The 26283-nt window shown below is 44.8% G+C and overlaps 1 protein-coding gene and 1 pseudogene across 1 annotated transcript; one reads left to right on the top strand and one right to left on the bottom strand.

The window, feature by feature from the left end:
• The first annotated feature begins 9657 nt into the window (after positions 1 to 9657).
• LOC129498033 (U6 spliceosomal RNA) lies at positions 9658 to 9749 on the top strand (annotated as a pseudogene).
• A 3178-nt stretch (positions 9750 to 12927) lies between these two features.
• Positions 12928 to 23359, bottom strand: GABARAPL2 (GABA type A receptor associated protein like 2). Its single transcript, XM_055306117.1, has 4 exons — positions 23202 to 23359; positions 22819 to 22874; positions 21514 to 21686; positions 12928 to 13532 (listed from the first exon to the last, which is right to left on the bottom strand). The coding sequence occupies exons 1-4, from the start codon at positions 23233 to 23235 to the stop codon at positions 13442 to 13444; spliced, it is 354 nt and encodes a 117-aa protein (XP_055162092.1). The 5' UTR covers positions 23236 to 23359; the 3' UTR covers positions 12928 to 13441.
• Between the last annotated feature and the right edge of the window lie 2924 nt (positions 23360 to 26283).

The following is a 26283-nucleotide window of genomic DNA, read 5'->3' as shown; positions in this document are numbered from 1 at the left end:
TACGTCTTTGGTCTCACTAAATCTGTAACAGTTCACTTCCTTCTTAAGTTTGACAGATGGGTCATTTGTCCTGTGGAAAAGCTCACATGCTGCGTCTGGCTACCTGTTCCCTCCCAGTGCTGTTTAACAGGTTCCTCTGTCCCCACATTTCCTCCAGATTTGCAGTTCCACATAGAGGCTTCATCAGATTCAGGTTCAGCTGATTTGACATGAACACTTCTTAGTTGATTCTGCATACTTCTTTTGCGTAATATGAAGAGGAACATCTGGTTGCCCCACTCAGTGAGCAGTGGATTTAGTGGCATCAGCCTTTCTATTCCATCATGAAGTTCCCTATTGTCCTTTCACCTAATGGTTTTAGCAGCTGTGTCAGGGATCCCCAAGACCACCCTCAGGTTTGATGGTTCACAGAATATACTCCCAGAATGCAGCAAAGCTGTTGTAATTACTGTTTATTTCAGTGAAAGGGTACAGACTAAAGTTGGCAAAGAGAAAAGGCATACAGGCTAAGTCCAGGAGAAAACAGGTTCAAGAGTCCACTTGTCCTCCTTGCATTAACCATGTGCTCCGGGTGCTTTGACATCTGGGGCCTTGCTTACCCTGGAGAGACTGCCCGTAGGAGGCTAGCGAACTCCTAGGGATAGTTCAAACCACGCACTCGAGAGCTCATGCCCCAGCCACCTACTGTATGGTGCTCTCGTGCTCTGGGCTACTCTCCACCTGCCCTCATCACCCCGAGACCAGGTACTAAAAACCAGGGACAGCCCTTGTGCCTCAGAGACCACAGAAATGAGTCAAACCAACCCATCCCAAGTCTGCCGACCCTTCTGTCCCATCCCTCCTCCTTTACAGTAACGCCTCCTGACCAACCTTGGTGCTTGCTTCTCCGTAAGAAGGAAGGGCTCCTTCTGGCCTCCCAAGTCCTCTCCTACAAAAAACTCCCTGCCAGTGGACTTGCACACACTTGGTTCTCCCAGCAATGATGCGTGACAGTCCAGGCAGAGTGTTGCCTGCTTGAGCCGTGGGTGCTGCTGACATGCTGCATGCACAGGACATGCCCCCCCCCCCCATAACAAAGTATTGTCTGGCCCAAAATGTCAGTGGTGCTGAGGTTGAGAAACCCTAATCTAGTGTTTTCAAGTCACTTGAGGGGCACCTGGGTGGCTCAGTTGGTTAAGCATCTGCCTTTTGCTCAGGCCACAATCTTGGGGTCCTGGGATGGAGCCTTATGTCAGGCTCCCTGCTCAGCGGGTGCCTACTTCTCCCTCTCCCTCTCTGCAAGCACACACTCTCTCTCCAAATAAATAAATAAAATCTTTAAAAATAAATAAATCACTTGAAATCATTCCTCTGAGTTATCGCTCCAAATCTATACACAGTTAACTTTGTTTCATTTTGCTTTTCTTTTGGGGTGGGGGGAAGGGAGAGTGTGGCTTTTCAAAAAATTATGTAAAATGTTTATATGATTCCAAAATTAAAACCAGTAAAAAATAAGGGGAGCAAAACAAGCTACATTCACAGAGGTCTCCCATCCTCCTCCTCCCCTGTGTTTGTCCCTTGGCCCAGCACTAACCATTTTTATTAGTTGTTAGTAGACATTTCATTTTCTTTTTGAAATGCTTTGTATTTTTGCCAGGATATCTTTTGGATAGATTCTTAGAAGTGGGATTTGCTGGGTCAGTGGGTAAATGAACATAGTTTTTCTTTATTGAAATCCATCTTCAAGTTTCCGTTTCTAAATACAGCGAGCACAAAAAATAAAAAGCAGGACAGCATTAGTACATTCCATTTCTATAAAAAAGAAGAGTGAGAACTTTTTGTGTTTTACTTGTATATGCCAAACTATCTATCTCTGACTAGATGCAAGAAACCACTGATGCAGGGCCCACGGGGTGGGCAGGGGAATGCCTGGGGCCATGAGTGGGAGGGAGACTTTGCATTGAATCCCCGGTTTATTTTGTTATTTTAAAATTTTGAACCGTGCTAACATCGTGCCTATTTTAGAAATTTCAAAAATGGGGGACACCTGGGTGGCTCAGTGATTGAGCATCTGCTTTCTGCTGAGAGCATGATCCCAGGGTCCCAGGATTGAGCCCCACATTGGGCTCCCTGAGGGGAACCTGCTTTTCCCTCTGCCTATGTCTCTGCCTTTCTCTGTGTCTCTCGTGAATAAAATATTTTTTTTTAATTTTCAAAAATGGAAAAACATCTCTGTATTTCAAAACTGTCAAAACCCCAGAAAATACTCAGAAGTGACATTGTATAGGGAAGAGGGACTCCCCGACATATTTTAGGCAGCTCTGCTTATAATTCCACAGAATCGTCTAACAAAACATCTTCTGAAATTTGGCTCTTGATGGACGTCTACACTTCCAGCCTTGTTTCTTTGTTCATTCACAAGTGAATTCTAACATTACATCTATGCGTGCATAATTTTTGTCTTTTTAAATGAATTTTGAATTTTTTCAAAAATCTTGAATTTTTAAATGTGGCTTGATTTAAGTCATTGTGTGTATATATATTCCATGCAGTCATTCCTGCCTGAGAGCATGGGCTAGATGCCGTGTTTCATGGAGTTTGCCAGTGCCAAACATTAGCTCACTGTCTAGGGAAACGAAGCTACTACGGAGAAAATGACCCGCCCTGGCTGCCAGCCCTCTGCTTGGAAGAGAAGCAGGCCTTGTCTCACTTGGTCGTGTCTGTGGCTGGTGGAAAGCTGCCTCCACCTGGACCTTGGCAGAATGTGTTGGCTTTGAGACCGGGTTCTGAGCAAGCTTTAGCCAGAATTTTCCAGTTTCTAAAACCAGGTTCCTTTGCAAGCTAGTTAAGTGGCTTAGGACAACGTTACATTTTCAACTACTACTGTCCTCTTGTGACGCTGTGTGGGGAGGCCAGATGAGCTGGGGAGAGGAGGCCCAGCACAGCAGGAAGGTTATGGAACTAGGCAACGGCTTCTTAGTAGAAAGATCGAGCATATGTGCTCGCTTGCAAGGGCTCAGGCAGTTCTTCCCATAGATACAAAGGCAGCTATCTTGAAGGAGGGGTGAGACACAGAGCCAAGAAAGATGCTTTTGAAGAAAACTTTATTTCCCAGAAAGAAGCATTCTTTTTGTACCATGTGCTGGGGAATCATAGTTGGCCATCATATCTCATAAACATGAATCCCTTTAAAGCCAAATGTGTCTGTACTGGGGTTAAGACTGACTTCTTGGAAGGCTATCTAGATGCATCCAGAACAAATTTAAGTAGTGCTTGCAGTCCAAAAAGGGGAGGAAAATTTGCAGAGACACACTTCAGGGCTGCAGGCAAAATTACATGCATTCAATTTTTTATTCTTAAAACTGAGGCCCCAAGGGCAGCCCTGGTGGCCCAGCAGTTTAGCGCCGCCTTCGGCCGGGGCGCCAGAGCGTGATCCTGGAGACCCTGGATCGAGTCCTGTGTTGGGCAACCTGCATGGAGCCTGCTTCTCCCTCTGCCTGTCTCTCTCTCTCTCTCTGTCATGAATAAAATAAAATATTTAAAAAACAACAAAAAAGGCCCCAAAACTAATCCAGGGGGATAGAAATCAGAGTGGTTGTTGCCTGGTAGAGGACAGTGGGGGATGGGGATCGGGGTTTAGTGGAAAAAAGCCTAAAGGGACTTTTTAGAATTATGGAAATACTCTTGTTTTGATTGAAATGTTGATTACATGGGTGTGAGCACTTGTCAAAATTTGTTAAGCTCTACACTGAAGACCTGTGCTTTTTATTGTAATTATACCTCAACTTAAAAATGCAAAAAACAAACCCCTAGTCCTATTATTTGGTTTAGTAGAATAAACTTCAATCAGGATATTCAAGTAATTATATTTTAGTACCAACTCTGCAACTGCTTCCTATGTGAATGTGGGGGGAAGTATTTTTCTGACTTCTAACCTCTCAACCTGTTCTACCAAATGAGGTCCCAGCAATTAGGATGCTCGGGTTTTCAACTATAAGGTAGGATTTTTCATAAAAGTTCTTTTTTTTTTTTTAAGATTTTATTTATTCATGAGAGACACACACACAGAGGTAGAGACACTGGCAGAGGGAGAAGCAGGCTCCCTGCACAGAGCCCAATGTGGGACTCAATCCCAGGACCCCAGGATCACGACCTGAGCAGATGCTCAACCGCTGAGCCACTCTCTCATAAAAGTTCTTAATTGGGTAAATGATGCAAAGAGAAATTTTCTCTAAGACACTGAGTCCATTGACACTTTGAAATACAGATGGCCTCAGTCACATTGGTGGCAAGAAAGGGCTGGAAATAATTCTTGTCTTCGCCTGGTAACTTGGGTTCTGAATTTGGGTGTGGATTTTTTTGTCCCTTATACTAATGAGCCAGCAGGGGTAGGAACCAGCTTTTAGCACTAAGCGTGTTCAGCACCGCGTTTCAATTTCCAAATTCAGCAAAGTGTCTTAATAGGAAAAAGGCAAAGACAGAGCGTCACTCCACGTGGGGACCCAGGCTGCCAAATGTTGGTCTCGAGCACATGTTCCCTGAACTTGGGCTTGGCTCCAAGAGGAGAAGAGCTCACAATGGAAACAGTGATGGCTGTTTGCTCAGGCAGCCAGGAGAATGAAAAGTGCATTGAAACCCAGCAGTGTCTCCACGGGGAGAGGTACGGTGGGCCCCTTAGTGGTGAAACCAACCTGTCAACAGAGTAGGATTACAGAGCCCATTCCCAGCATCTTCAGTTCAACAAGACCTTTCTGTGCAGCCCCAAGAAATCTCAGAGAAGTTGTACTTTGGCCACTGCAAGCTTTGCTCAACAATAGGTGTACTCTCAATCCAGTTCACCCTGTCTTGGTTGAATTAGATTCTGTTGAGAGAAAAGAGCTCTTCTTGCAGTGTATTCCCTCATCCCCGTCAAGATTTCACCCAATTCCTTTTTTTATTGCTACTACTTATGGCCTATTTTGACTTCCAGTGAGTATACCTTTTCAGCTGTTTATTTTTTTTTTAAGATTTTATTTATTCATGAGAGACACAGTGGGGGGGGGGGGGCAGAGACACAGGCAGAGGGAGAAGCAGGCTCCGTGCAGGGAGCCCGACGTGGGGACTCGGTCCTGGGTCTCCAGGATCAGGCCCTGGGCCAGAGGCAGGCGCTCAACTGCTGAGCCACTCAGGCATCCCCAGCTGGTTCTTTTTTCTTTTCTTTTCTTTTCTTTTCTTTTCTTTTCTTTTCTTTTCTTTTCTTTTCTTTTCTTTTCTTTCTTTTCTTTTCTTTTCTTTTCTTTTTTCTTTTCTTTTCTTTTCTTTTTTCTTTTCTTTTCTTCATATTTTTTTTTTTAGAGTAATCTCTAAGACCAACATGGGGCTTGAACTCGCAACCCCAATTTCAAGAGACCCATGTTCCACCGACAGCCAGCCAGGTGCCCCTCAGCTGGTATTTTCATGCCTTACTTTTTGTTCTTCGTTTATCCAGTGCCATTATAAAACACCCTCTGTCCTAGCTCATCCGTAGCTGCCAGGGCGAGACGGCAGCTGGCAATGGGAGAAACAAGGTTCCAGGGCCATATAGTGGCAGCAGTCTCCGCCAGCCCTGGACGCCAGCATCCACTTACCTGTGCTGACATGGGCAGATCAGACCATCCAGCCCACCTCTTTGCCTCCTTCGTGAAAGAGGAAGGCCAACCTCATACTCTTGGGTGAGTATTTTGCTTGCTTACACTTTATAGAGGAATTCTGTTCTAAAATAAAAGGGTGGTGCATAAACTATGGTGTGGTGGTTGTAAATCCAAGTATTTCCAGGAGTAGGAAATTTAAAGAAAGTAGGCAGAGTGAACTGAGAAGTGTATTCCTTGTCCAGTGAAGAACCATTATTTTGTTCCAACTGATTGTTGTCAGGTCTTAATAATTTTTTCAGAAGCCAGAAAGGTAGATTTTTACATCTGTGTCTCAAGGCCGCGTAGAGACATGGGTCTTCAGTTCGAATCCTCTGGTCTAGCAGAACAAGGATCGATTCTGGCCACAGGGCTGAGTCAGAACTATGGCTCCAGGATGTACTGGTTGTGTGATCATGGATAGGTCAGTTCGTTCGCAGAGTGTCAGTGTCCTTGCCTCTGAAATGAGCCCCCTCCCTCCCCCCAGCAGCAGGGTCACAGGGATGAGAGGAGATAATGGATAACACGGATGTGAGGGGGGCTAGCTATGTGGCCACACAGGAAACACCAGCCTTGGTATTTCAGCTTCTAAGTGACTCTTCAGTTTGCTGATCCAGATTCCCAGAGCTTCTGCTAATCAACAGGAGAGACTGGCCTTAGCAGAAGCCTACTGGGCAAGGGTTTGCAGAGCCTCCTGCCGCATTCTTGGCACACAGCCTCTCTAGCTGCGAAGGGGGCAAGGAAGCAAAGCCGCTGATCACAGAGGTGTGTATATGGACACTCCCACCTAATTCTTGTGGCTTTGCCTCTCTGATGTCAACCACCAGGATTGTTTTTTTCCTCCCTAAGGAAATAAAGATGAAAAGGGGGACCAATTGCACTTTTTCAGTCTAATGAAGAGGAAGTCTTTTGAGATGGAGAAAAGTGATACTGCCAGGGCACCTAAGTGACTCAGTCGGTTAAGCATCTGACTCTTGATTTCAGCTCAGGTCATAATCTCAGGATCATGAGATCAGATCCTGCATCAGGCTCCACGTTGGGTGTGGAGCCTGCTTGAGATTCTCTCTCTCACTCTCAAAAAAGAAATTGATACAGGCTCCTTCAAATTCTCCTGGGAGATCCTCGAGCCACCTTTGGGACTGGTGCCATCTAGAGAGAATGTGGGTAGAATGAGAAAAAAAGGGGACAGTAGACTGAGCCCTGGAGGCCACAGAGAGCTCAGGAACAAGTGGAAAGCACAGGAAGGAGTGTGACCGAGAAGGCCAGAGGGAATAGACAGGAGCTTCGAGGCAGGGGCAGGTAATCTAAAGAGTAGAATATATTAAAGAGACAAGGAAGGTAGGAACTAAACTTTGTCCCCTCCTCATCCCCCACTGAGGGACAGGTTATTTTTGGCCACCTCAGCAAGCACAGGGTCAGGGAAGTAGGAGCCAGCTTCTCCTGGGCTGAGGAGGGAAGAGGAAGTGAGAGATGGAAGTGCCTGTGTGTGCTTTTCCTTGGGGGAGACCCAGTCTCTGTTCTCGCTGATGTAACTTAGAAACAAAAAGTTATGAAACATTTCAAACATGACAATAAAAAGAATTAACACCCACCACACAATTGGCAGTAAATGTCTTGCTGTAATTCCTTCATGTCTTTATTTTTTGGAAAAATAAAACAGGACTTGCTGTTTTTGAAATCCCACATTTACCCGAACACACAGCCCACCTCCCTGATACAATCCCTCTGTTAGGTAACCACCATCCTCAATTGCATGGTTTATACTTTTATTACATAAGTTTGTATCCTTAAGGAATGCATACAATTATTCTGCATATTTTTACATTTTTATAAGATTTTAGTTTTTTAAGTAAATTACACCCAACATGGGGCTCGAACTCATGATCACGAGATCAAGAGTCCCACTCTCCACGAGATCAAGAGTCTCCAGTCTCCAAGAGCCAGCCAGGTGCCCCACATGTTTTTAGACTTTACAGAGATGATATATTTCTGCTGAATGTATTTCTGCATCTTGGTTTTTTTCTTCCTCAGCACCATTTTGGAGATTTATGTTGACCCATGTAGCTCTAGTGCTTTCATTCTAACTGCTGTATAGTATTCCTTTGTACAAATATACCAAATCTTACCCTTCCATTCTCCCGCTGGTGAACATTTATTTAGCTGGTTTCCATTTTTTTGTTCAGGCAAATAAGGCTGCAGTGATCATCTTTGGACATGTCTCTTGTACACAAGTGGGGATATTCCTAGATATACCTAGATGCAGAATTTGCTAGGTCATGGGTTATCTGCATTTTTAATTTACTGGCTATTGTTGAAATTGCTTTCCAATGTGATAGTAGCAGTTTATACTCACAGAAGCAGTTTATGAGAATTCCACATATTTCACATTTTCCCTACCCCCCCCCCCATTTTTTTTAAGTAGCCTCCCTTCCCAGTGTGGAGCCCAGTGCAGGGCTTGAACCCACAACCCTGAGATCAAGAGTCACACGCTCTTCTGACTGAAGCAGCCAGGTGCTCTGTGATCTGGTTTTTCTATATATATATCCAATTATAGAATGATTCGTTAACTAGCCCATCATTTTTCTTTTGATTTTCACGCCATCACTGTTGTATTTTAAACATTGGTCTGTTTCTGGGTTTCTGTTGTGTTTCCTGGTTTGTCTGTCTGTACACCATATGGTGCAGTCTTAATTACTTAACTACTGCTAAGATAAGTCTCCCAGCTTGTTTTTCTTAACACTTCCTGGTTATTCTTGGCCTTTTGCTCTTCTAGATGGATTTAGCATCAGTTGTCAGATTCCACATGACAGAAAACAAAAAACTGGTTTGGATTTTTATTGGAATTGCATTATAAATTAATCTGGGGCAATATGCAGCTTTACAATATTGAATGTTCTCATCCTGAAATATGGTATATTAGTGTATCTCTCCTTTTATTTAGGTCTTCTTCCATTTCTTTGAATGTTTTGTCCTTTTCTCCATGAAGATCTTGCATATCATATTAAATTTATTCCTATGCACTTACAGATTTTTGCTCCTTTTGAGAATGAGATCTTTTTTCATCCTCTAATTGCATACAGCTGGTATGTAGAAACAACATCCATATTTGTAACTCCCCTCGTATCCACAACCGTGCTGAACTTTCTTATTTTGAATTTTACAGATCCTCTTGGATTTTTCTGTGTAGACTATCGCTATCTACATAAAAGAACAGTTTAATCCTCCTGTCTCATTTTTATGCCTCTCATTTACTTTTCCTCTCTTACTGTACCAGTTTTATGCCAGGACCCTGTTGAGTAGAAGCAAGGATAGACATTTTTTTTAACAGCTTTGAGAATATTGAGATATAGTTCACAAATCACAAAGCTCACACTTCAGACCTTACAGTACCATTTATATTTGTTGCTTGGCTTTTCATTTTCCTACTGATTTGTCATGTTACCTCAGACATACGTTTTTTATACACATCTCATTCTGGGTTCTGTTCCATTATTTGTATTTGTCTATTCCCAGTATCAGCATCACTGTGCTTTATTTACCACAGCTTTAAATATTTGCTCTAGATTTTTTTATGAATTCCCTTTATCAAGTTAAAGGAGTGCCCTTCTACTCTTAATTTGCTAAGAGGGTTTTTAAAAATTATGAATGGATCTTGAATTATTTTAGGTGTTTTTTCTTCATCTATGAGGTAATTATATAGTTTTTCTCCCTTATTAGCTTGGTATATTTTACTAATAAACATAATGATGGACTAAATGACTCGCTGCTGAGCTAAGCTCTACCTGGTCATGATTGTTTTAGTTTACTACTAAATTTTATTTACTAGTATTTTATTCAGGATTTTTCTGTCGATTAATAATAATAATAATAATAATAAATAATCTGAAAATTTTCTCTCATAAAGTTTTGGCATTGACATTTTAGGTATCAAAATGAATTTGTAATTAACCTTTTTTCTAATCTCTGAAAGTTTAAGACAGGGTTAAGGATTCCTTACATAATGTAGTAAAATTCATCTTGCTAGTATCTTTTAGTGCTCGCTTCAGAAGCACATATACTAAAATTGGAACGATACAGAGAAGATTAGCATGGCTCCTGCACAAGGAGGACATGCTAGTATCTTTTAAGGACCAGAGCTGGGGGAAACTAGATACTACTTTCTCTTTTTTTAACTTTTCAAACTTTCATTCAGAAGCTACATTTTAAAGGCAAAATTGAGAAATCCATTTTTATTGGTATTACAAATTAGGCTACTTTCCTCAGCCATTTGTTTTTATAGATAACAACTACTCCCTCCTCTGTTCCAAGAATACTTTCTAAAATATTGCTTTGTAATTATGTGTTTCTGTGTAGTTCACCCCTAAGTGCCTGGAAGATGGGGTAATGTTATATTCCTGTCTGTGCCTCAGCGTCCAGCAATGTGAAGCACATTGTAAATAGAAAAAAAAACAAACATCATGACATGATTTCACACTGCAACTCTTGTCTTTCCTCTTAAATCTCAAGCGCGGTGTCTCTCAGTGGTCACTTGGTAGCAGTATAGCTGTAAGAATTATACTACCTATCTCATGAGTTCCTTTTGAAGATGAGTCGTGATAATATATATAAATCATCTGGTATCCAGCCAGTGTTACTTTTTTTTTATTTTTTACTTAAAAAAAAAGTTTTAATCTCACCACCCAACATGGGGCTCAAACTCACAACTCCAAGATCAAGAGCCACGTGTTCGGGACACCTGAGTGGCTCAGTGGTTGAGTATCTGCCTTTGATTCAGGTTGTGATCCTGGGGTCCTGGGATTGAGTCCCACATTGGGTTCCCTGCAAGGAGCCTACTTCTCCCACAGGCAGCTGTGTCTCTGCCTCTCTCTATATCTGTCATGAATAAATAAATACAATCTTAAAAAAAAAAAAAAGTCACATGTTCTACCAACTGAACCAGCCAGGCACCCTTCTAAATTTTTTTTTTATTATTCTATTTATTTGAGAGAGTGAGCAAGAGCACACGAGCAGAGGGAGAAGCAAGGAGCTCATCTCGGGGCTCAATCCCAGAACCCTGATTTCATGACCTGAGCTGAAGGCAGACACTTAACCAACTAAGCCCCTCAGGAACCTCTATAAATTATTTTTAAGAGAAAGAAAAACACAGCTCGTTTTGGTGGCCCTTGCTTTTTGGTTTTCTTCTTCCCTCTATTTTTGTTCAGTTACCTTTGTGGATTTGTGGTTGTAAAAAAGAAACAGATCAAAATTCCTTTTGAAAGCTATCCCTCTCCCATTTCTCTATAATCCTGTTCTGTTCATAAGGTTAAGGAGGGTTTTAGCATTCCTTCCCGCCAGTCCCTGTCTCAAGTGAGGCCACAGTCTTCCTGGAGACTTTTAACATTGCCCTCAGAAGAAATGCTCCACTGGACTTGCCAAGCTGATGGGGCCATGTTGCCTTCGCAGGAAAGGAATCTGCCTGAGAATGAAATCAAGACAGAGGGAAACAAAACCAGGAGCAAAGGGCTTTGATGGTATCATTCCATCTCTAGTTCAAGCATCCTTTTTAGAGTTTAAGCCAGTTTGAATTAGGTGGCTGTCACTGCAAACAAGATTTCCTTCAACACAGAAATTGTTCCTTCCCTCTCCCTTGCTCACTCAGAGGTCAGTTTGTACCTATTTCCAGTTTGAAACAACCAGCAGAGACCGCAGATTTTATGGGGTCAGGTTGAGGAAAGACCACCATGATACTTAATGATAAGCATTTCTGGGATCCCTGGGTGGCGCAGCGGTTTGGCACCTGCCTTTGGCCCAGGGCGCGATCCTGGAGATCCGGAATCGAATCCCACGTTGGGCTCCTGGTGCATGGAGCCTGCTTCTCCCTCTGCCTATGTCTCTGCCTCTCTCTCTCTCTCTCTGTGACTATCATAAATAAATTTAAAAAAATTAAAAAAAAAATGATAAGCATTTCCTCTGATCCCAGCTGGGAGGCTGACCTCAGTAGACAGCTGTGACGAGCTGCTTATACAACCTGGTAAAGATAAAGATAAGGATCTGTGTTTCTTCCCCAGTAGAAAGTGCAAGGCAGTCATTTTAACTGCATGTTCCTAGGTTTCTTTACCCTCATTATCTCTGTAGGGCTCTAGCCTCCAACACAGACTGTCTGAGGAGGATCTGGGAAAGTAAGCTTTCCTCTTAGATGCATTTGTGTTTTGGCAAGCCTACACATTTATACCAATTTGTGAGAAATAATGAAACACGTGTGCATGGGAAAATCTGTGATTTTTAGGAAGGGGGCTTGAAAAGTAGCACCAGGAAGCATACAGATACTTTTAAGAGGCCATTGTGTATTCAGTTATCATCCCACCACAGTGTAATAGTGAAAGACTTGCAAACAACCCAAATGCCATTAACAGGGGCCTAGGTATCAGGTACATAATAATGACATATTCACAGTGTGATGAATATGACTGTAAAAATGAATGAAAAGGCTCCCTATGGGGCAGCCCCAGTGGCGCAGTGGTTTAGCACTGCCTGTGGCCCGGGGTGTGATCCTGGAGACCTGGGATCGAGTCCCACATCGGGCTTCCTGCATGGGGCCTGCTTCTCCCTCTGCCTGTGTCTCTGCCTCTCTCTCGCTCTCTCTGAATAAATAAATAAATCTTTAAAAAAAAAAATTTAAAAAAAAAGAAAAAAAGGAAAGTCTCCCTATGAATTGATATGGAAAGATCACCAGGATATACTATTAAATGGAAAAGAGCAATGTGTATGTAAATATATATAATGTTTTCTTCTGTGGAAGAGAAAGAAGAAAATAAGGACATATACTTACTGGAAAGAAACAAAATTAAAGTAGTTTCCTATAGGATCCCTGGGTGGCGCAGCGGTTTGGCGCCTGCCTTTGGCCCCAGGGCACGATCCTGGAGACCCGGGATCGAATCCCACATCGGGCTCCCGGTGCATGGAGCCTGCTTCTCCCTCTGCCTATGTCTCTGCCTCTCTCTGTCTGTGACTATCATAAAAAAAAAAAAAAAAAAATTAAAAAGTAGTTTCCTATAAGGTGGGAGGTCAGGGAATCAGGAACCAGTAGTGGGAGCCTGACTTCTCAATGTCTACTTTTTTATAGTCTTTATATCTGAACCATGTGGATATATTAACCATTTAAAAAAATTAATAAAGCACCCCTCTTATGACACAGACCACTGCTTCCTATCCCAGGCCACACTGCCATGGGCCCCACAAACCGTCTTGCTTGACCTAGCAGACGCAGAGCTACCTGTCAGGCCTGTCTGGAAGAAAGTAAATAAAGGACATGGTCACACTGCAATGCCTTTATAAGAGGAAGTTTTATTGTTAATTATTTACCTTAATAGTTTCAGAAAGAGGAACAGATTAGCTCAGTCCAACATGATTGGCAGTTGGCAAAATCTAGTGAAGCAAGTGTTCTGATTGCTAAGGATTTAATTTTGGTGCTTTTAATACTTAGCCATCTTTAACACTTCAAACATAATCCAGAAGAAATGCATCATCTCCCTCCCTTTCACTTTAATACCCCACCTACCTCACTTTAATATGGAAATATCTTCATTAAATATGATCCCCAGAGGAACATGTCCCCTGGAGAGTACAGCCATGAGGACAGTGCACAAAAGGAAAACTGAAAATAAAACTCTGTATGATAATTTACTAATCTAAGGAAACAAAACCTTCCAATATATTAAGAAATAAATCCAGTTACAAATGCACTAATAGGTCTATGTGAAGAGGTCTGGAAACTGAAAATGGCCGGCTATTTACAAGATACACAAGCAGGAACGGTGCACCTAGCCCAGCGCTGGCCCTCAGAAGCCAAAAGTGTTCTCTCCACTGTAGGCCACATACAAGAATCCATCTTCATCTTTTTCCTTCTCATAAAGCTGTCCCATAGTTAGGCTTGAAAGAGAAAAGAAAGAAAGAAACAGTGAGAAACTGATTTTGGTCACTGAGTCTAGGTTTTTGCTTTTTTGTTTTTATAAAGATTTTACTTATTTATGTGAGAGCAGTCTCCTCCACTGAGCAGGGAGCCCAACACAGGGCTTGATCCCAGCACCCCGGGATCATGACCTGACCCGAAGGCAGACACTTAACCAACTGAGCCACCCAGGTGCCCTGAGTCTAGGTGTTTGAAGAAAGTTGGTTTGAGGAAAAGGGACTTGACTGTGTAAACCAGCTACTCTACCATACTTTGGTAGACAATAAAAGTAATTCCAGGGCTGCCTGGACAATCAGTAAATTAGACTAGAATCAAATTTCCATCCTCTTGCCTCGAGGCAAGGCCATTTGCTGCACCTTCACACTAAATTATCCCTTCAGAGGCCAGTGCAGAGGCCAGCGCTAGCTCCTTGAGTGGGCTTGCCTGGTTAATACCTGAATGCTTTCTGGATGCCAAGGGCAAGAGGAAAAAAACCTAAGCAAAATTAAGGGCCTAAGAGGCCCATCCCCATGTGGGTGGAGAACCAAGGTAAAGATGACTACATGGGACTTGCTTCTCCTTCAGGCTTTTGTGAAGGTTTATAATTTGTACCTAACATGATAAGTATAAGTGGGTTCATTCTTGTGGAAACTCCCCCACCAAAAAAAACCCATGCTCCAGTGACTGGCATCAGTGCCATCAAAGAGAAGTTATTTTCCTCACATGTAAGGCAGAATAAGATTGTATCTGGGATCCAAAGAAACCCTGCCCAACCCTCCTAAGAACCCTCCAGAAATAGATGTTGCTCAAACTAAACATGTGTGGGCGGGAAAGCTGCTTTTCCCTAAGCCATAAAACAGACTGCAGTACAGGAGACCTAATCTAGCTCCCTGCCATGGAACTGAGCTGAAGCGGCTCCAGAGTAAGACTAGTAACACAGGGAACCCTGGGCGAGCTCTGGCCACGTGACTGTACTATGAGAGAGACACAGCAGGCACAGACACGTGCTAAACATCAGGGTGACCACACGTGGGGTCAACCAGAACCAGCCGTCAGACAGTAGTCTGAGAGCCAGCTCGGACTACAGCGGACAGGCCACTTAGATGCCTACATGCAGGACTCAGTAAAACAAGGGCCAGGGTTTGGGTTTCTATGGGAGTCTGGGGCCGCAGGCTGCTGAAACAGGGCCTGCGCCCCTCTGCTGGTGTGCTCCTGGAGGGCTGCGTGGGACCTCCACATAAACAGGGGTACAGGCCGCATCTACAAGGGGAGTTTTTCCTTTCCTATTCTTCCTGCCCAACTGCCAGCTTAGCCCAGTTGGCTGTGTGGGCAGATGAGAATTCTTAAGTAACAACATGGGGGTGGATGAGTAGGAATACAAATGACCGGTCATCAGCATCTGGTAAATAACACAGCGCTCCCGATCTCTTAACCTGAAATCTGTAAAATAAGGACTCCCTGGAAGAGCACTGTCCACTACTAGGCCATTTCTGCTATGATAGAAATGTCCTGTATTCCTGCTGTCCAATACAGTAGCCACTGCCTACGTGCAGCACTCGAAATGCGGCTCATCTGAATTGAGACATGCTGTAAGTGTCAAACATATACAAGATTTCAAGACCTGGTATGAAAAAAAGGATGTAAAAATCTCCATTTTTATTACATGTTGAAAAGACATTTTGGATACTTAAAATGTATTAAAATTAATTTCACTTGTTTCTTTTTTAACGTACTAGAACATTTTAAATTACAAATGTGGCTCACATGCCATTTCTCAACTGTACTGCCCTGGAACATGGAGGGACTTGAGGGACATGGGCAGAGGGAGAAACCCCGTAGTAAAGCCCCCTAGAGCAGTAAGCCTCAACCTCCACTATACAACAGAATCACAGGTGAGCTTTAAAACATCTCCATGCCCAAGCCCCACCCCAGACCAATTAAATCAGAATCTCAGGAGGTAGGATCCAGGCATCAGTATGTTTCAAATGCCCAAGATGATTCCAGGTGCAGCTGAGTGGAGAAACAGTCTCTCTGCCAGAGGGAGAGAGGTACTTATGTTTTTTTTTTTTAGTGTCTTTTCTTATTTTAAGAAGGCAACAGGAGGTGGTTGTCCTCAATTCAGGACCCTGAGATCAAGAGTTGCATGCTCTTACCAACTGAGCCACGCATCCCATCTGTCTTCTTTGTTTGTTTGAGATGCTTATCTTTAAGAACCATATGATTAGGAAGTGGAGTGAGGAGCCAGCAACCAGCCAAAAGCTTGACACGTAACTGTCTCTCTCAAGAAGACTTTTACCCTGGTGGACGGGAATGCCCCAAGGAACCTTGCTTTTCTCTGACACACCTCCAAAGGAGCGACAGGGAAAATAGCTACAGCTATTGTCACAACTCTCTTAGTCCCACTTCTTCCAAAAATCCAGGTGAGCACCTTGGTGAGCACCTGGCCTACCATCTCCCCATGACCATTACTAGAGGGATTTAGAGGCAGAAGTAAAAGACACTGTATATTTCAAAGGCAGCCACTGTCAAGTCTGGTTCCATCTGACAGGCTAAGTGCACTCTGTTCCTAGCAAATATGAAGCCCTAGTTCAATGACTCCAAATCCCACTGCTGAATTAGAAATACTTGAGGAGGGGGACCTGGGTTGGGCACCCGACTCTTGGTTTTGGCTCAGGTGTGATCTCAGTCATGGAATTGAGCCCTGCATCAGGCTCTGATTCAGTGGGGAGTCTGCTTTAAAGTCTCTCTCCTTCTCTCTCGCCAGTCACTATCTCTCTCTCTAATAAATAAATAGTATCTTTGAAAAAAAAATACTTGAGGAGCTACATAAATACTGGTGGCCCACTCCAGACTCTGCCTATAGTAAACAATGACCACTGGAGCCCCTGCTGCCTGAGGCAGGCTCTGAGACTGTAAGCAGAGACCCATAATCATGTGGCTCTCGTTCCTTCTGATTGTATTATCTTTTAAGTAAAACTTGGGTTTATAAATCTGTTTAATCCATGCCCCCAGCAGCTATAGAGCGTGATCATAAAAATCCTAATTACAAAAGCACTTATGTGCCAAGCACTATTCTAAGTGTGTTCATATTTTTATCCTCAGAGCAATCTTCGGAGGCAGAATAATCCTCAAAAGGATCACAATCCAGTTTATAGATAATAAAAGTAAGGCAATAATAAAGTGAGACACATCACAAAGCTAAGACACATCCTTAGCACTAAGCTGTGCTCCCTCCAAGTGAATACACAGATCTGTTCTACTGCCCTAATGTCAGCATCTTGTGCCTTCTGCACACATCTCCCAAGACTAGCGCTTGTCACACATACGCATGTGCGTCCGAAATCACACACATGCCTGCCTAGTTTGAGTCTCTCTGGATTCAGTAGGTCAGAGTGGGGCCTGAGATTCTATATTTGTAACAGGTGCCTAAGTAAGGCCACCACTGCCAGCCTCTGTGTCACACAGAGCTCTCTCTTCAGATCCTGCAATGTAACAACTGGATGGTTGTGCCTGTGACTCTAAGAGTCCTCTTGCTGTTCTTTTCCGTCACACAGCCTCGTGTGGAAACTTTACTCAGTTGGCAGCCACACTGGGTCCTTAAACTCAGGACACCCCTTGGGCGAACTTGGAAACTGATGATATTCAACACTGGGAGAACACTCCATTCAGCAGCCTGTGACCGAATGCCCAATTCTGATGTGACACTGAGTGCCATGAAACAAGACTGAAACATCTGTACAGTATGATTTCAAAATAGGACTTATAGGATCAGGCCACACACATTCAAAGCCAGAATGATTTGGTCTGGAGCCAAAAAGAGCTGGGCCCCAATCACAGCTTAAATTTATTAACTCCCATTAAAAAAAAGAAATGAGTTAAAAGGCGACCCTAGTCAGTGGGCAGTCTCCAGGAGGAAGCTGGCATGTCAGTTTAGGACATGTTCCACAAGCCTCTGAGAAGATAAGTTTCCCTCTCAAGAGGTTACCTGAGCCACACAGCACTGGGCAGGCCACAGCCAAAATGCCCAAGGATCCTCACACACACAGGTGGCTCGGAGGTGCCTGTCAGGCTGAGCTGCACAGGCTCGCTGGATGGCCTGACAACCTGCGAACAGCGCTGTAATTCTAAGCCTTCCTGCTGCAGGTACTGCTAAGGAAGACACTCAGAGACGACCTCCGGCCCCTAGAACTAAGACACATGGCGGTGGCATCAACTATTACATGCGCTCACCCCAGAAGGGTGCTGCTAAGCACCAGGAGCCCTGCCGCCTTCCAAATGCTTGAGCCTGACAAGGAAAGAAATGGGAAAAGCCAAGGGCAGGCAGATTCAAGCCACAGAGCCCATCTAAGGTGTTGGTGGGACCCCGATGTACTGACTCTCATGAACCTAAAGTGACCCCTAAAACTCTGTTACTCACCCCTCCATTCAGGGTCACACAGATCCAGACAAACTAGCCAATAATAACAGCACCTTTCAAAAAGGGCCCAAATTTGGGAACAGCAGTGCTGCCAAGGGTGACATGAGCCTGAAGCTCCTTGAGAGCACATGTGCTGGGGGAGGCCGGCCTAGAACTGAGCATTGAGCAGGCACCTAATCCCTGCAGAACCTTCCCATGGCTCTCGACCAAGGTCAGGTCCTGAAGGCTGTGGGCTCCAGCCTGACTCACGAATTGGCTGGACCGACAGGCACACCTGGTCACCCATCTGCTTCAGAGCCCACATGCTTCCCCTGGACCTGGATTTCTCTCTTGCCCAGCAGGGCTGTGGGCGGGGGCCACTGCGTGGACCCTGGAAAGGCAACCACCTCAGAGTGAAAGTCAACTTAATGAAGGCTCTCGATGTTCTAAAAAATAAAAATTAACTACTGGCTATCCCTTTTGTCGGATTTTTTTCTCTGATATAAATAAAACCCTATTGCATTACTGCTGGAATAAACCCTTGGAGAGGTATTTACCTAGAAATGATCAAAAGTGTTTAAGTACATTTCTAAATAAAGGATAAAGGGACTGTAAGATCTCACAACTTCCTTTTACTTAGTTTCTCTTCAAAATCAAAGGAGCAACTAAGCACCACAATCTTAAAAAACGTTTCCAAGTGTAACATTCCCAAATTATCACACCTTAGAGGTACTTTAAAAATATATTACTGTTTCTATTTTAAGCAGGGATTAACAAGATTCTTCTGTGTTCTAAACAAAGATCAAAAGGTAGATACCATGGCCAGGTCTGGGTTCCCTGCTAATGCCATGACTGGAAGTCTGTACACTGGTATTTTTTTCTTGAGTTCTGTCTGCACCAAGAGACAATTCTTTTATTTTTGGCCTGATTCTGGATGCAGGATCCTAGGCTGAGAATTCAACTTTCCAATGCTAAATGGGAAAGGGGAGTTGAGATCCTACCCCCTCTGCCCTGCTTTAAAAACAAAAACAGAACTTAGAATTTAGGAAGTAAAACTCCGGGACTTGCCTTGGTCTCTATTTCTAGAATCAGTATTTAATACTCACTAGTCTAAACAATAACCACATTTTACATGATCGCTTGTGTTCCAGAATACTCCGAAAGTCCCACTGCAAGGCAAGAATAACTGAAGTTACTTCAGCTCCACCTCCCACCTCTCAAGTGATCCTCACGCAAATCTGTCATAGGATGGGAGAAGGCTCCTTAGGCCTGGACTCATCCGTTCCAACTCTGATTTCCCCAGCCACTTTCTGAAGGCTGCAAGCACTGGTGGAAGGTTGAGGCCCCGCACTTCCTAAGGAGGCTGGAAGGAGCTGAGGAAGAGGCTACTGTTAACATGCCTTGGGGAGGAGATGGCAGGACTGAGTCACACATTAGCTTTAGCAGGAGACCCTGTGGCAGTTCTGTGTGTGCTACTGTCAAGTGATCAGTATTTGCATAAGGCCCAGTGATGTCATATACCACTTTTGTTTAGAAACAAATTTTCTTAAAAAAAAACAAACTGCTGCATTAAGTGTGGGGACAGAAAGTCATTAACTGGGGCCGAAGGCCCGGGCAGAGGAAGCCTGGTTAGCGATTCTCTAAAATCCTGATGGGGGTCACTGGTGTCATCTGCTTTAGGGCAGATTCTTACCAGGCTGGAAAGGCAAATGGGACTGGGAGAGAAAAGGAAGCAGCCTCTGCTGCCCTGAGAATTACTTTTGATTTCCAATTCTATTTATATCTCAGGGATAATGGAGGGAGGAGGCAGTTGCTAATCTGCAGCCATTTTAATTGCTAGATTAACATGAGGCCATCAGAGTAACAGTGTCTCCAGAAGCCTGCACATTTCCTTTAAGAAACATCAAAAGTGGGATGCCTAGGTGGCTCAGTGGTTGAGCGTCTGCCTTCGGCTGAGGCCATGATCCCAGAGTTCTGGGATGGAGTCCCACACCAGGCTCCCTGTGAGGAGCCTGCTTCTCCCTCTGCCTATGTCTCCACCTTCTCTGTGTGTCTCATAAATAAATCAATAAAATCTTAAAAAAAAAAAGAATAGAAAAATCAGAAGAATTGATCAAATAAATTCAAAGCCACAGGTCTTAGTCACCTGCTTCCTTCCCTAAGAAGCCACTGCCAAGAAGGAGGAAACACAGAGTTACCCAGACTCTGCAGAAGCTGCAGGTGTGATGACTGAAGATTCACCTCTCCACCACCTTAAGAGAAACTGAGTTACGACTACAGATGCCCAGGGCTTCCTAACCTGATGAAAAGTGCACCCAGCACCATGCTGCCTAGAGGCCGGGGAAGGAAGGCTGGAAGAGCCCCACCAGGTGTCAAGTCCACCTCTGCCAACACTACAGCTTCCTGAACAACAGCTATAGGAGACCAACAGCACCTAGCAGGCAGGCCAGGCGGATCTCCTCAGGCTGGACACTGACCTTACTGAAGAACCTTTCATTGTTCCCCAACCTCTCTGCCAAACACAGGAAATGGAGGTGGTGGTGATTAGGAAAGCAAAATCAGATAAAAAAAATAGCAAGAGCTATCTGTCATAGGAAAGGGACTAGATTTTGGCTTAGGCCTTTTCTGGAGCTTTCAAGGATTTTCAAAGGGAACATATTTTGGCCAAACTGGGATAGTTCCAGGGATTCTGAAAGCCTAAGCTTGTAGAAGTACTACCTTTAGGGGAGTAACCAATGAGACTTACTTGGAGTCTCCAAGATGAGATGTAGCCAGGAACTCACACTCAGGGGAGAGGGACTAGCATCTGGCTCAAGGGCTAGTACTCAACCAGTAATGGCAAAGGACTGACCAGGAATTTTGAAGGAGCCAGTCCATTTTCTTTTTTCCACCAGGGACTAAAGCTGGGCTGTCAATTACACAGAAGAAGAGAATTATAATGCCCCATAAGACTCGGGCCCCAAGTTATGCCAAAGAATGCTTCTAGGCAGCACAACAGCTAGAGCAAGGGGGGCGGTTACTCTGACAGTCGGAGCAGGTGCTACGAGGGGGGGTGTAAGTCTGTAAAGAGACCTCAGAGCCTTTTGCTGGACAGCAGCCATTCCAGCATACCTGAGGATCAGACGGCTACACACTCACAGTGGCACAGAACTAAGTTTGGAGAGCAAGCAGGAGGGTGATTAACTGAAGCTGAGCCTCAGCAGGGCCCACAAGCCCCTAGTGGAGAACTACAGGACTTATTTCATGGGTCATTTAAAGAAAACCTAATTTTAGGCTCATTTAGGTTCTAGTGATGGCTTAAGCCTAAGTAAATCCTGAACTGTTTTAAAGTATTCATCAGGGTCTGAGGCTAGATTTTTTTTTTTTAAGTCCAATCTTGTTCTATTTTCTTAACCCAAAGTATATTCCCAGATACTGTAGCCCTTTCTTATTTTCCTTGAGCTCCTCATGTCAGGGAGCACAACGTCCAGATTTCCAGTCAGGACCTCTAAGAGTTTTCTCACCTCCAAAGTTTAGAGTTCTGTAAGCAGCCAAGAAGGTGGCCAATGCCAGTAAACACTTCTCACCTGGACTGTGGGACTGTCTTATCCACAAACAGGAAGATTGCCTTTTCAGAAGGAAGCTGGATCCTTTTCCTGATGATCCACATGAACTGAGCCACAGTGATGTCAGATGGAACCAAATACTTCCGTTTGTCAATGTCGACAATCTGAGAGCCTGAGACTTTTTCCACAATCACCTGGGAAAGCAAAGAGAGATCAGGACTGGGTTTCTAAAGTGAGGCTATGGCCTTGCATTGCCAGGGAGCTGATGAATACTATGTGGGCAAGGAGGTGGGTGGGAAACTGCACAACACTGGAAAATATGCCCCTGATTTAATAACCACAAACTCTTAACTCTGGAGGTTAAGAACTGACATAAATGTATGATACGGAAACAGAAAGTGCTTTTCTGTGGTCAATTATGTTTATCATCCTGCATCTCAGTGAGCATAAGAGAAACACACGCCCTTACTACAAAGCTCTTCGACATTTTGTCTGGGCAGACCTGAGATACCTGGTTTCATCTACAGCCAGTTACTCCAAGACTCCAGAATGAATCTGCCTTCACACTACAGAGGAAGTAAGATCCCAAGGAACAAAGGGGAGAGGAGTGGATGGACTAATGGGAATGAGTAAACCAAGCTCCTCATTTGGCCTGTTGCTTCTCCCTGAACTAGGTTTCAAATGTGTCCCTCCTAACCCCTCCTCAGAGTTTTGCTTGTTCAAACAAAGAGCTACAATAACAGACACAGATGTCCTCTAAAAATCAGTAAGAATTATAGAAACTTTACCCCTACCACGGAAGAAACAGGATCTTTATTACTGATTAAGGAGGAACCACGAAAGAAGGGAGTTCTCAGAGGCTTCTCAGATTTTTTTTGGTCAGCAAAGGATGATAGGGTCAGAGTGAGGAAAGGGAGCTAGAAATCAAGTAAAGACAGAGGCTCAAAGTTAAAGATGAGTGTCCTGAGACTAAAGTACCACTTCTAAGACCAAAGTGACAGTCTCCCTCCACCAGTGTTCCCAAAAGTGGCAGTGACCTGTTGCCCTGTCCTAGAACATCGTTCCTTACATAATTGGCGAGGGAGCCCAGAGGCTGCAGACAGCTCGCTGGCCTAGATCGGGAGATTCAGCACTGAGGCACCCTGAACAGCACCTGCTCAAGCCCCTCACGCCACGGCCCCGAAGGCCCCGAGCCCCGTCTGGCTTGTCTGCTCCTATAACTGGGACTGGAACCTCAACTTATCAACTGTTGAGTGGCCCGGGGCCCTATCGCGAGTCCTAGACGACGGGGTGACGACGAGGTGAGGGGGCGGGGAGTGCACTCACCGGAACGCGGTCGGGGTATTTCGCTCGGATCTTCGCGGATTCCACGCATCTGTGTTCTGGGGGAAACAGACGGGGCTGACCGTCGCGCCTGCTCGTCCGCCGCTTCCCGCGCCCCCGACCCACCTCCCCCAGCGACCTGCGCACGCCCCGGGTGCTTGTTACGGCGTCTCGGCGGCCTCGGTCCTCGGCCCCCGGCTCCCGGCAGGAGGGCAGAAGGCGGCACAGCGTCCGTGGGCAGCCGGCGGGGGCGCCGGGGCCTCCGCGACCCGAGGCCACAGCTCGGCATCCGCCCCGCCCGGCCCAGCCCAGGGCGGCCCGAGTGGGGGAGGGGGCCCACCCGCCGCCGCGACCCCCACCACCCGGCCTCTTGACGGAGCCCTTACCCAGCGAGTGGTCCTCTTTGAACATCCACTTCATGGCGACGGCGGGGAAGGGATGCAGCCGGCTCTCGGAGCCGCGGAGCTCAGCGAACCAACCACAACAACAACGACGGCAGCAGCGGCGGCGGCGACTACACGGCAGGCGGGACTTCCGGCTGCCGGAGCCTAGCAACCGGCAGGGGGCGGGGCTTCCGGCGCAGTTCGCCGGGACGCCGCGCCAGGGGGGCGTGGCCACACTCAAAGGGGCGGGGCGGGCGGCGGGGCGGGGCGGGGCTACGGGGAAGTGGGGCTGATGACGTTGGCCACCCGGCAGTCCTGGAGGGGTTTCGGTGACGGGGAAGGGGATGCTGTCGGGAACTGCTAACAGGAACGGGGTCTCGGCGGACGTTGGTAACGGGAAGAGGAGTTTGGGGGTCTGGCTGATAGGATAGGGCTCTCAGAGGGCTTTTCATGAGGGAAGTCTCGGTGTCGGGAATTTTGGAGCATGAGTGACAGACGAGGGGTCTCTCTGATGGTCGATAATGGCGGGGTGGGGGAGATCTGTTTAGCGCATTGACAGTTTGGGGAGTATTGTTTGGAGTGGTAACAGGTTGGAGGGTGTGGCTAATTTGAGGGGCCTGTGTGGGGAGAAGTTCTGATGACAAGCCGGGGGTTCAGTATTGGAGACAGCCAAAATAGGTGGCCTTGGACCTAGAAATGGAATTTAAACAAAACCCTATTTCCTTCCTTTTTTCATGAATAAATAAACGTTTGACTAAATATGTAAGCAAATGTATCACAAATAGGCATTTGAGGAGCATAACATCTCACTGATCACAAAGAGACCCCTTAACCTTAACTACAGAGGACTTAGAGGTGACTGTCAGGCTGAGAGAATTCCCCTGAGAGTTGGTCATGAGACAAATTTCTTTGGCAGTCAGCACGGAGTTCAGCAATCACAGTCTAGGCTGTGCGTATGTGTGTCACCTGCCTGAGCATATGCCTTGAGTTCTCCAGTGATGTCACCTCTTTCTTCCTAGCAGAGTCATCAAGACAGTCTGCTCTGGGTCAACATCTGTTTACTAGCTGGTGAATATGTAACAAGAATATTCATTTAATTGGGCACATGATCCTTGCCATGTGCTTATGATTCTGATGCATCTGAAAGGATTGCATGTGTGAATATTGTCATTCACCATTTCCTATAGTTGTAATTCCTGATGGATGCTGTGGAATCTAGCTTCATTCTAGAAGCATTTTGATTATTTTAAGATTGTCTGAGCAACCAAAATAGGCTTTTGTTTGCTTGCTTGTTTTTAATGAAGTGAAAAGCCCTTTGAATTTCATACCTAGAAATTATTACTGCTGCATACAGGAGCACTGTTCTAGGTGTTGAGGAAAAGCAGTGAACAGAATATTCAGCTGTCAAGGAGTTTCTAGTGGGATAAGACAACAAATGTCAGGTAATGGTAGGCGCTGTTTAGAAAATAAAGCAGGGCTGGTGACGAGTGACAGTGGGGTAATGCTAATCAGGTAAAGTGGTTGGCATAATCAGGGACAGGAAGGAACCCCTTGTGGCTGGAGCTGAATTAGCAAGGGGGGTATGTTAGAAGATGAGATCAAAGATATGTGTAACAAAGCTGTTGAGTTTTTTTTTTTTTAAGATTATTTATTTATTCATGAGAGACAGAGAGAGAGAGGCAGAAACACAGGCAGAGGGAGTAGCAGGCTCCACACAGGGAGCCGGACGTGGGACTCGATCCCCGGTCTCCAGGATCAGGCCTTGGGCTGAAGGCAACACTAAACCGCTGAGCCACCCAGGCTGCCCAGCTGTTGAGTTTTGAATTTCATGTGAAGAACTTTGGATGTTATTTAGAATGAAATGAGAAGTAGAGGATTTTAAGCAGAGGTGTGACATGGTATGGCTTTCCTTTTGAACTGAGCAGGCTAGCTTTTTTGTAGACAGACTATAAGGGTTTGAGAATGGAAGTCAGGAAAACAATTAGGAAGCTATTGTGATAATCCAAGTGGAAGACGATGTTGGCCTAGACCAAGATAATGTCTGTGGGGATGGTGGGAAGCAATTTTATTCTAGATATATTTTGAAGGTAGAGCCAACCAACAAAATTTGATGACAGATTGAATGTGAAGTGTGAGGGACAAGTCAAAGTCAGAGTTTTTAGAAGGATGGAATTGCCATTTACTGAAATATAGTGGAGCCAGCTGGGGAGGTGGGGATCAAGGTTTGGTTTTGGCTCTATTGAGTCTGAGATGCCCAAGGGACATATCCAAATGAAGATATATGGAGTAAGTGAATAGATCTATGAGTCTCAAATTCAAGAGAGAAGTATTTAAAGCTATTGAACTGATGAGATCAGCTAGAGAGTGAATGAAAAAACTGAAAATACCTATTTTGCAAATAGAATTAAACACTGAGGAATCAAAGTGGAAAGATCCCATAAGTCACCCCCTTACAGGAGTGTAACCTGATGGTCTTCGTAAGGTGCAGTGTTTTTCTGTCTTCTATCTTTACCTACTTCTTTGATGTCTTTGTCCAGTTCACCATTCTAATTGGATTCTCTGATCTGCCCTGATAATATGCATCACCTTCTTTACCTATGGGGTCATTATACTAGCTTATTGAATGTTCTAAAGATACCGAATGCCTTCCTTGAGGGGGTAGCTAGTTGAAAAGATGACTCAGAAGAAAAAATAGGATAATGAAAGTATGCAATTATATATTAACAGACTTATAAAATATGCAGAATAAATTTCAGATGTTGGAGGGGTCCTGCACTTGAATGCTGAAGGATGGTTAGAGCAATGGGGGCTGACACCAAACCAAGCGAAGCTTATCAAAAAAGACTAAACAGAGAATGTGAATCTTATGTGTCAGAGAGAAGTGTACATTTTTCAAAGGACAAACTTCGCTTAATAGACACAAAGACTGGGGTTAGAAGAGGGAACTGGTAAGCCATATAGACAAATGCTGGAAAGCCTTGATGTGAACATTCAGGCGTTCTTTTTTTTTTTTTTTTTTTACGATAGTACAGAGAGAGAGAGAGAGAGAGAGAGGCAGAGACACAGGCAGAGGGAGAAGCAGGCT

Source organism: Nyctereutes procyonoides, unplaced genomic scaffold, assembly GCF_905146905.1.
Source record: "Nyctereutes procyonoides isolate TBG_1078 unplaced genomic scaffold, NYPRO_anot_genome, whole genome shotgun sequence".
NCBI lineage: Eukaryota > Metazoa > Chordata > Mammalia > Carnivora > Canidae > Nyctereutes > Nyctereutes procyonoides.
This window is presented reverse-complemented; position numbering and strand designations above follow the sequence as displayed.

Bases quoted from the DNA above. Each gene is read 5' to 3' on its own strand.
- GABARAPL2 (XM_055306117.1), bottom strand. From the start codon at position 23,235: ATGAAGTGGATGTTCAAAGAGGACCACTCGCTGG. The intron at 21,687-22,818 runs GTGAGTGCACTC...TTGCTTTCCCAG, and splicing joins AATACCCCGACCGCGTTCCG to GTGATTGTGGAAAAAGTCTC. The intron at 13,533-21,513 runs GTGAGAAGTGTT...TTCTCTTTCAAG, and splicing joins AAGACAGTCCCACAGTCCAG to CCTAACTATGGGACAGCTTT.